The sequence below is a fragment of the Eschrichtius robustus genome, chromosome 11, assembly GCF_028021215.1.
Source record: "Eschrichtius robustus isolate mEscRob2 chromosome 11, mEscRob2.pri, whole genome shotgun sequence".
Classification (NCBI taxonomy): Eukaryota; Metazoa; Chordata; class Mammalia; order Artiodactyla; family Eschrichtiidae; genus Eschrichtius; species Eschrichtius robustus.
Window position 1 is genome coordinate 102710283 of NC_090834.1, and position 8972 is coordinate 102719254.

The 8972-nt window shown below is 41.0% G+C and overlaps 2 protein-coding genes across 3 annotated transcripts in view; both read left to right on the top strand.

Moving 5' to 3' along the window:
• The window catches only part of ZFP91 (ZFP91 zinc finger protein, atypical E3 ubiquitin ligase), a 30466-nt gene extending 26449 nt beyond the window's left edge, over nt 1-4017 (top strand). For both annotated transcript variants that reach the window (XM_068556707.1, XM_068556706.1), the window contains exon 11: nt 185-4017. In XM_068556707.1, coding sequence (XP_068412808.1) covers nt 185-695 — 511 coding nt within the window. In that variant the 3' untranslated portion in view covers nt 696-4017. The remainder of the gene's footprint in view (nt 1-184) is intronic.
• A 1246-nt stretch (nt 4018-5263) lies between these two features.
• On the top strand, nt 5264-7821 carry CNTF (ciliary neurotrophic factor). Its single transcript, XM_068556712.1, has 2 exons — nt 5264-5942; nt 7201-7821. The coding sequence occupies exons 1-2, from the start codon at nt 5829-5831 to the stop codon at nt 7687-7689; spliced, it is 603 nt and encodes a 200-aa protein (XP_068412813.1). The 5' UTR covers nt 5264-5828; the 3' UTR covers nt 7690-7821.
• The last annotated feature ends 1151 nt before the right edge of the window (nt 7822-8972 follow it).

An 8972-nucleotide genomic window follows, 5' to 3' on the forward strand; every position in this document is an offset into this window, starting at 1 on the left:
CAAACAGAAAGGAGAAAAAATCAGATTAGTTTTCTATCTATTAACTTTTCCTAATCTTTCACAAGAAGTATATATTACTGACTGTCACTTATAAATGTGACCTCTAAATTCTCACCCTGACCCTAAATGAGAGGTCTCTTTATTTCTCTATTTGATCAGCCATTTCCTTTTTCACTCTCCTTAGATGCGAGATCTGTGGATTTACTTGTCGGCAAAAGGCATCCCTTAATTGGCACATGAAGAAGCATGATGCAGACTCCTTCTACCAGTTTTCTTGCAATATCTGTGGCAAAAAATTTGAGAAGAAGGACAGCGTAGTGGCTCACAAAGCAAAAAGCCACCCTGAGGTGCTGATTGCCGAAGCTCTGGCTGCCAATGCAGGCGCCCTCATCACCAGCACAGATATCTTGGGCACTAATCCAGAGTCCCTGACACAACCTGCAGATGGTCAGGGTCTTCCTCTTCTTCCTGAGCCCTTGGGAAACTCCACCTCTGGAGAGTGCCTCCTGCTAGAAGCTGAAGGGATGTCAAAGTCATACTGTAGTGGGACGGAACGGGTGAGCCTGATGGCTGATGGGAAGATCTTTGTGGGAAGTGGCAGCAGTGGGGGCACTGAAGGGCTGGTCATGAACTCGGATATACTCGGTGCTACCACAGAGGTTCTGATTGAAGATTCAGACTCTACTGGACCTTAGAGGAAGGGAAGACTTTGGGCACTGGGACAGCTAAGACTTTGTATTTAAAAGACAAAAAGGACAAAAAAAAAAAATTTAAAGCATTTAAAATCTAGTAAAATAACTGAAGGGCCTGCTCTTTCCATTGTGGATCACAGCACACACACACACACACACACACCCTCTTCTCCCTCTGTTGTCCCCTTTATAAAGTTGATGTTGCCTTTACCAGAAAGCTAGACAAAGAAGCAGCAGCAGCTCTTAAAGTAACGGTTATTCTTATACTCAGTTCCATCCAGGCAGACTTCCTGCTCATCAGCAGATCCCCCTTTTCAGCCTGTAACTCTGATGTGCTCTGGATCAGCTTTTAACTCTTAATAATATATTAATACTCTCTAAACCCCTTCTCTTCCTTTACTGCTTCCCTATGGTTCTGGCTTCTATCCTCTGCAGCACATGTATCTTCAAACTATCATGTAATTCTAATCTCTGGAGGCTGGCAGCTTGACTTGGCACTTTAGGGCCCCTTAGCAGGGTGAGCTGTTAAAACAGCACACACCTCTCACCCCTTTCCCTCCATTCCCCCTGGGTTTAGGGAAGGAAGGATACACGGGGACCACCTCCTGCCTCTTCACCTCACCGCCTTCCTCAGTCCCCCTCCCAGCACCTCCATAAGGTTCTCAGTGCTGCTCACTTGCTTTGCAAGCAGGCTCCCAACAGGGAGGGAGCTACCGTCTACATGGTCTCTCTGACCATGCGACAGGGTTCTGTATCAGTGAGACAGTGAGAAAAGTCCCAGACTAGTGGCAGAAATTTGCACTTTGAACATGTGTGTTTTTGTGTTGTGGAACCTGAGATTCCTTATTTATTAACAAAGTCTGATTTTTTTTTTTTTTTGTCTTTGTTGCTATATTTTGTGGGGCTGGGAGAGATTAGATTATTCTGACATGGGGTCCTGAGAGATTAGATTATTCTGACATGGAGTCCTTTGCATAAGAGGTACTTGTAGAAGGCAAGATACAGGGTTGAAGAAGCACAGCCAGCCTCTAAAATCATAGCTCTCTAGTGGCCTTTAAAGAAAGCTGGTCCTCAGCACTAACAAAATCACTACAGTAGCCTAGTGCTTTTCTGGAAACCTCTTTAGGGAAGGATGTTAGGTTTGTGGTAATTAGTGGTCTGAGTTTTTAGAGCATCGAGATTTAGGAATTTTGAGGGGGTGAGGAAGGTTGTTCAGGGTCTGAATTACAGATAAAAGGTTTTCTCTTGTGAATTTGTTGATTTTCTTTTTTGTCCCCATCATTTCTTTATACAGACCTCCCTGTTATCCCAGCTCTGGCCCCTTGCTTTGCTTTTCCTTTTGCTTTTGCTTTGCTTTGCTTTGCTTTGCTTTATCATTGGTTCATTCCAGCTCCCAATTAGTGAAGGACACTGCCATCAGTGAAGGAATAGTCTGAGTCATACAGTTGTAAGTAAAAGAAAATTGCTCTGTTTTGTTTCCCTTTTAATAACACTTCAGAAGAAGAAAGGCTTCAACAAAGTTAATAATCTGTATAATGCTTTGGCTTTCACCTGAAATTGTAGGAATTATCATTTCCCTCGAGGTAGGGATTTTCATGGGGTGGATTACTTACTACTGTCCATGGGAGAGACAGTTTTGTACAACTTCATAACTTCCAGAAGACTAAAAACCTATTTTGGCTCATTTTTAGAGAATTAGAAAGGCAGTCTATCCTACGTACCTCAGAAACTGGAATTAAAGGCTTGCCGTATTCATTGTTTGTCAGAAGTGTATGATGGCTGTTGGAAAGAATGAAGTTTTGCTGAGAAGAAAATAAGGAACAGCTTGTTTTTTCACAAACACTAAAATTACAAAGTTTATCAGTTTTCTCTTTTGATTTCTTTTTTCCCAAAAAGAAGGGTAACAAAACCTCATCTCTGAAAGAGTCTTACTTTACACCCACTAGTGTCAGTGGTTGGGATGCCAGGGAACAGGGAGTGAAACACCTGCAGTGAACAGTCTTAAATGTACTGTTGTTTCTTTTCGGTGTTGCAGATTTGCCATCCCCTTCAGTGTGAGGGTAGAAAATAGAATAAGGTTAGAAGGGATATAGAGTATGCTTTCCTGCCCACAGTAAGGATTTGGAGTTGACTTTGGTATGTTGAGTAAATTTGAAAATATTGTAAGATTGACTGGATGGGTCTACAACAAAGTTGTTCCACTCCCTATTAAGTCCATTTTGTGCTGTTTCACTAGCTAGCATCTATACCCCACCTTACTTTTTGTCTTCGTCACATTTATCTTATCCTTTGTCTCCATAAATTACATTTGCGGTTGTTAGTCATCAGATGTTTTAGCCACCTACACAAAAGCAAACTGCCTTTAAAAAAAAACTTTATGAGATAGAGGGAAAATATATTCTTCCCTGTATCACACTCCTCCCCACCAAAAGCAGCTAGTTAGTTCCCATAATTAGAAACTTTCTCCTTTCTCCCTTTTTTACTCATCTTCATTTGCCTGTAATTTGCTTCAGTGAATTATTATAGCAGTTTGCGATAAATTTTAAAATATTTTTCATGGACTTAAGATTTTTTCCTTTTGAGAAAAGGGGTGCTAGCAAAGTAAAGAGTTGGTTAAAGTAAACTATCTTATACTAGATTCTTTTCCCTTTTCCTTTCTGCTCCTCATACGTTTACTTCATTGTCCTTCTAAAGAACTCAATCTTAAAATTCTACATTTCGTACTCTTAATCAAATTCTGCTACCTTTTTAATGACTCTTCCCACAGCATATTCTCCATCTTGAATTAGCAATTCTAAATTCTGAAAATGTACTTGATACAAATATTATTTCTACAAGATATAGAAATACCTCTTGTAGAAATACATCTTTCCCCTTGTTTGTGGTTGCCCAGGGTTATTTTGCAAAATTGAGACTTAATATGCTTCAGAGAATTTAGATAAACACTGGCCAAGATTACTGGGAGTAAAAAATAGATACATTGAGGTATGGAAAAGCATTCACATAGAGCACTTGAACTTCCTTAGAACCTGTTAGGAGAAAAAAATATAAAGAGTGTACTAAACCTAACTAAGGTTATTACAGTCTGGCTGTTCGAAGCACCATTTTTCCCTCCTGTCTTTTTCCCACTTTCCAGTGTACTCAAGAAAATTGAAAAATTGTAATGAATCAGTTTAAAATATTTTATTTCCTAGAAGCCTTTTTTGCCTGTTGTAATATGCAGGACCCTTCTCCTTTGATGGGAGAGACAGGTAGTTACCTGAATCTAGGTTGAAAAGGTTATGTAAAAAGAAATTATAATAAAAGGGATACTCTGCTTTTCAAATCCTTGTTTTCTCTTAATCTAGGTAAGGCATATCCAAAATAAATATGTAAAGAAGAAAAATAAAAGTTGTCTTCTTGGAAGCAACTGGTCTTCCTTGGTTGTACTGAGTTACAGTTATCCTGGGGTGAAATAATTGCTGCTGCCAAATAAGAAAAACAAGTTGCCCTCAGGGCAGGTTTTATGTGGCAGATACTGTTGTTTGCTCTTGTTGAGAATCAGGTAGTTAACTTTTGACTTAGTTCAGTTCTTGATTTCTGATGCTGAGATGCCATATGATTCTATGATCATTTGACAAAGTTGGAAATCCTTTCCATGTTTCAGCCTTAGGAAAGATGGATTCTTAATCTAGTAAAGAGAACGTTAAGGAAGCTGTGGGGTTACTTTTGCTCTGATGATGACAAAACCCTGATAGCATTTAATATCAGTGCTTCTTCACAAAACTCAATGTCCATACAAATACAAAGTTAAAAAAAAAAAAAAAATCCTCCTACCTTCTTAAAAAGCCTACTGTGACAGCCACCCTGGCCTCATTTCTTTCTCCCCTATGTCCCTCGATTATTGTTTATGTATGGAAATTTCCCCCTGAGAAGGCATGTGTTTCAATTCAGAGGGAATGTCCATGATACAAAATAGTGAAAACTGATTCGTTTGGGGATGAAACTTGTAACTCTTACCCAATTGGCATCATCCTCTAACCTACAGAGTTAAATGCAATAGAACAACTCGCCAAGTGCTTTTAAACTCTGCCTTCATTTCACAGTCCAGCTCATGCTCTTGTTTTGTTAAGAAGCAATGTGGTATGACTGGGATAAGGAAGAAGAAGAAAAGCATGTTGTCACTTGAGTGAGACTGCCTCAGAAATGTTACCAAGTCAGGGTTGGGTGTTTCCTGTCCTTTGGAAGAGAACAGGCCTAAACAGTACCTTCCTCATCCTGTAGCTACAAGGAAGGCACCATGATTGAGATTACAGATGCTTCCTTAGCTGATTTTTAATCGAATGTAAATTTAACTTTACTCAGCAAAAGGATGGGAGTGAAAAAATGCTGTATTTTTACAGGATCTATTTCATGTAAACTTTGTGTCTTGGAACAAAATATGAACTACCTAAAGAATGATATTGGAAACTCAGTGGGAGAAACAGTTCTAGAATCAAAGACCTATATTTAAATTTTGAACCTAGTTATTGGATTTTGTGCACATTATTTAATTTCTTTAAGCCTCCATTTCTTACGTAAAATGAGGAAACTATCTTGTAGAATTATTCTAAAGATCAAATAAAGGCTTTATTTAAAGCCGTGAGCAGTGTCTGGCCTAGGGTAGATGCTTAATGAATGGCAGCTATATCAATAATAATAACAATATTATTGAATAGTTTACCAGGCCAAGAAAGAAAAGGACATGGGGAGCACAGGGAGGGTGATAATAAAATGAACTGATTATATGTGTATATAAATAGATTCCATCAGGCAGGGGTGTCATGAGGATCAGTGTGATAATGACCTTGTCGCCAAGTGCAAAAGCAAAACAATGACACGAAAACAAGTCCACTAGGCCCTGAGTGGAGGAGAGAGTTGGAGGCAGACGCTGCAGGACAGAAAGCTGAGTGAAAAGGGGCCTTTGATTCCACAGGCGCAGAAATCCACAGCCAGGAATTTGCTGCCACCTCTGAGTCAGGCGGGGGGGTGGGTGCCGAATTCCATTAGTAGGGAAATGCCCAGTGGATTTAGCCCGAGAGTCACATTTCTTATTTGGACCAGTATAGACAGAAACAAACCCAGCTCACTTGTTTCCCGGGACAGTTGAGTTAGGGGATGGCTTTCACAGAGCATTCACCGCTGACCGCTCACCGCCGGGACCTCTGTAGCCGCTCTGTCTGGCTAGCAAGGAAGATTCGTTCCGACCTGACTGCTCTTACGGAATCTTATGTAAGTTGCCTATTTTGCTGTCGTCTATTTCACTTCATCTCTTCTGATCCAGCCATTTACCATCATGTTCCAGGCCCGTTATCAGTTACGAAAGCCCTAATCATATAGTCATTTATATATTGGGCACCTGTCATTTGACATGGCCCCTTCCCTTAAGGAAAGTCATATGACCTTACTTTCTTTCTCTAGGCTATTCAGGAGACATGTTGTTCCTTGAATAAGAAAATATACATGGGGTTCTATGTAGAATTGGCTTTATGTCCTGGAGGCTGTTCCTAATTTGATTGCCTGTCTGAATTCTGCCAGAATAGATTAACCATGAGGCCTCTAAGCTTGGGTTCTTCACGTACATTGTTGTGATTTTTTGAGCTTATAAACGAAAGATGGAGTTAGGTTTCTAGGATTGGGAGAAGAACAGTATAAAGCCACCAGTTTCTCCTATTACATTATTAGCCACCCTATACAATCAAAAGTGTTCCTCTGTCTAAATAGAAAGGTCACCTACACTATCAAAAAAGTCTTCTAGAAGAATCACTGGGGACCTGGGGAAGTGTCCAATTCTTAGGGAGCTAACCATGGGATCTCAGGTTTTCTGATAGAGGAAGATCCCCCTCGGTCTTCATCTAAGGCCTGCTGTGGAAACACTCCAGGCCCCCGTGGAGAGTTCTGAATTTAGGTTCTCTGAGAATTGGTTTATCTTCATAAAACTCCAGCAGTCAGAAATGAGATTCTTTGAAATACCAATTTTTTAAAAAATAATTGCCATTGACTCCTCTAATAAAGGATTGTCCTCACCATTGACAGTGAGCGATGGAGAGGGCTGTTAGAAAAATTCTACGATGCCTATATTTTAGAGCTTAGGCGTGGCCAGTGTCTTCAGGTATATTTAAATTACTTAAACTCCAGTATGATTATAATACTCCAGTTGCCAGGAGGGAATGTCAAGTGGGAAGGAAAAATTATTCTAGACAAGTCAGTGAGTGGTTTTCAACCTTTGGAACCTAGTGAAAGCTGCAGATTCTCCCAAGAAAAATGAACAGGTAGTCAAAGCAGTATGTATAATTTCTGGGAGAATAGGATCTTCCTAAAGTCAGTCAAGGTTCCCAAATGAAGAGTTCCTCATCTAGACTCTTTATTTTCTTTACAATTTGGATCCTTGACCAGGGAAGTGAATAAGATTGTGTATGAGATTTAGAGATTAAGTGAGAATGGTGGAGTGATTACAGAAGATGTGAAGTTTTTCTGTATCCTTGACCAGGTGAAGCATCAAGGTCTGAACGAGAACATAAACCTGGACTCTGTGCGTGGTGTGCCAGTGGCAAGCACTGATCGGTGGAGTGAGCTTAGTGAGGCAGAGCGACTGCAAGAGAACCTCCAAGCTTATCGTACCTTCCACGTTATGTTGGCCAGACTGTTAGAAGACCAACGGGTGCATTTTACTCCAGCTGAAGATGACTTCCATCAAGCAATACATACCATTCTCCTCCAAGTCGCTGCCTTTGCTTACCAGCTGGAAGAATTAATGGTGCTCCTGGAACACAAGATCCCTTCCAGTGAGGCTGATGGGATGCCCTTTGTTGTTGGAGATGGCGGTCTCTTTGAGAAGAAGCTGTGGGGCCTAAAGGTGCTGCAAGAGCTTTCACAGTGGACAGTGAGGTCCGTCCGTGACCTTCGAGTCATTTCATCTTGTCAAACTGGGATCCCAGGACGTGGGAGCCATTATACTGCTAAGGACAAGAAAATGTAGCAGTTACCCCTCTCTCTCTCTTACCTGCTTTCTCCTCTAATGGAATATATATCGTTTTCTGAGGCCTCACTTTCCCATTCTTATTTTTGAAAACCTTTAAAACCACAGGCCTTTTCATCAGCTAGGGTTGGAGACATGGACAAATGGGCATACAGGTTTAGTCTGGGGGCGGGGGGGATGTGTGTGAGAGAGAGAGAGTGTGTGTGTGTGTGTGTGTGTGTGTGTTGGGGCCATAAGGGAGTGGGGGCAGGGACAACATCCTTCCACCTCAGTGCTGTGATCTTTCCTACCCACTAAATAACCTTTACAGGCATTTAACAGCCTCACATATACTTTTAATTTTAGTCCTGGATGACTCTTCTGAGAAGACTGAAATAGTGAATTAAAAATCATGGACTCTAGTCAGTTCAAACTCTTGGATAATAACAGTAACTAACATTTACTGAGTATCTACTATATTGAAGCAATATGCCAGGAGTTTTATGTATATCATAATTTTCACAACCCTGCTGAGGGAGGTGGTGTTATTTCCATTTGGCAGATGAGAAAACAGGCTCACAGAAATTTATAACTCGTTCAAGGTTAACCATCTAGCAAATGGCACACGGAGTTTGAACCCAGATCTTTCTCATTCCAAAGCCTAGTGCCCTTCACTTTAAAGGCCTGATTATGAACCTCTATCACTGTACCTCTTTGCTACAGAGGGTTGGAAAATGTATCCATGTCATCTATCCCCAGCACTGAAAAAGCAACCCCCAACTATGTCCTGATGGTGTTAAAGGCAGTACTTGTTGCCCATATTTGGCAAAGAAGAGAGCAGTGGAGATCTTAAGATTAGTCCACCAAACTTTTGAACTTTGGAAGCTGGGAGCGTGCAGTCATACAGCTTGCTTTCAAGTATCCACTAACGTTCTTGAGTTTGGGGTTGGGGACAGCTTATACTCGGTTACCTCACATTTACTGTAATCAGCAATGCAGTGGTACAGGCGCCGTAACCCGGGCATTCATGGACAATGGGTAGAATACTGCTCAGGTTAAAAAGTCACAGAACTCCTGCACCAGACAGTCTCTGGACTTAGTCATGAGCAGAGAATGAGGCCCACTCTGTTCCCAGTGGGAATGCCAGCGATTCTGAAACAATATAGAGCAAAGCCTCCATACTTCAGAACAAAGGGCACAGTTCTGCATTTAATGTTCTTGAGAGAAACGGTATGAAAACACCAACTAGTAAATGTGGGCATTAATGTAAAAGGTCATTTACAGTCAGGCCTATGAACTAGTGG

Bases quoted from the DNA above. Each gene is read 5' to 3' on its own strand.
- CNTF (XM_068556712.1), top strand. From the start codon at position 5,829: ATGGCTTTCACAGAGCATTCACCGCTGACCGCTCACCGCCGGGACCTC. The intron at 5,943-7,200 runs GTAAGTTGCCTA...ATCCTTGACCAG, and splicing joins CTGCTCTTACGGAATCTTAT to GTGAAGCATCAAGGTCTGAA.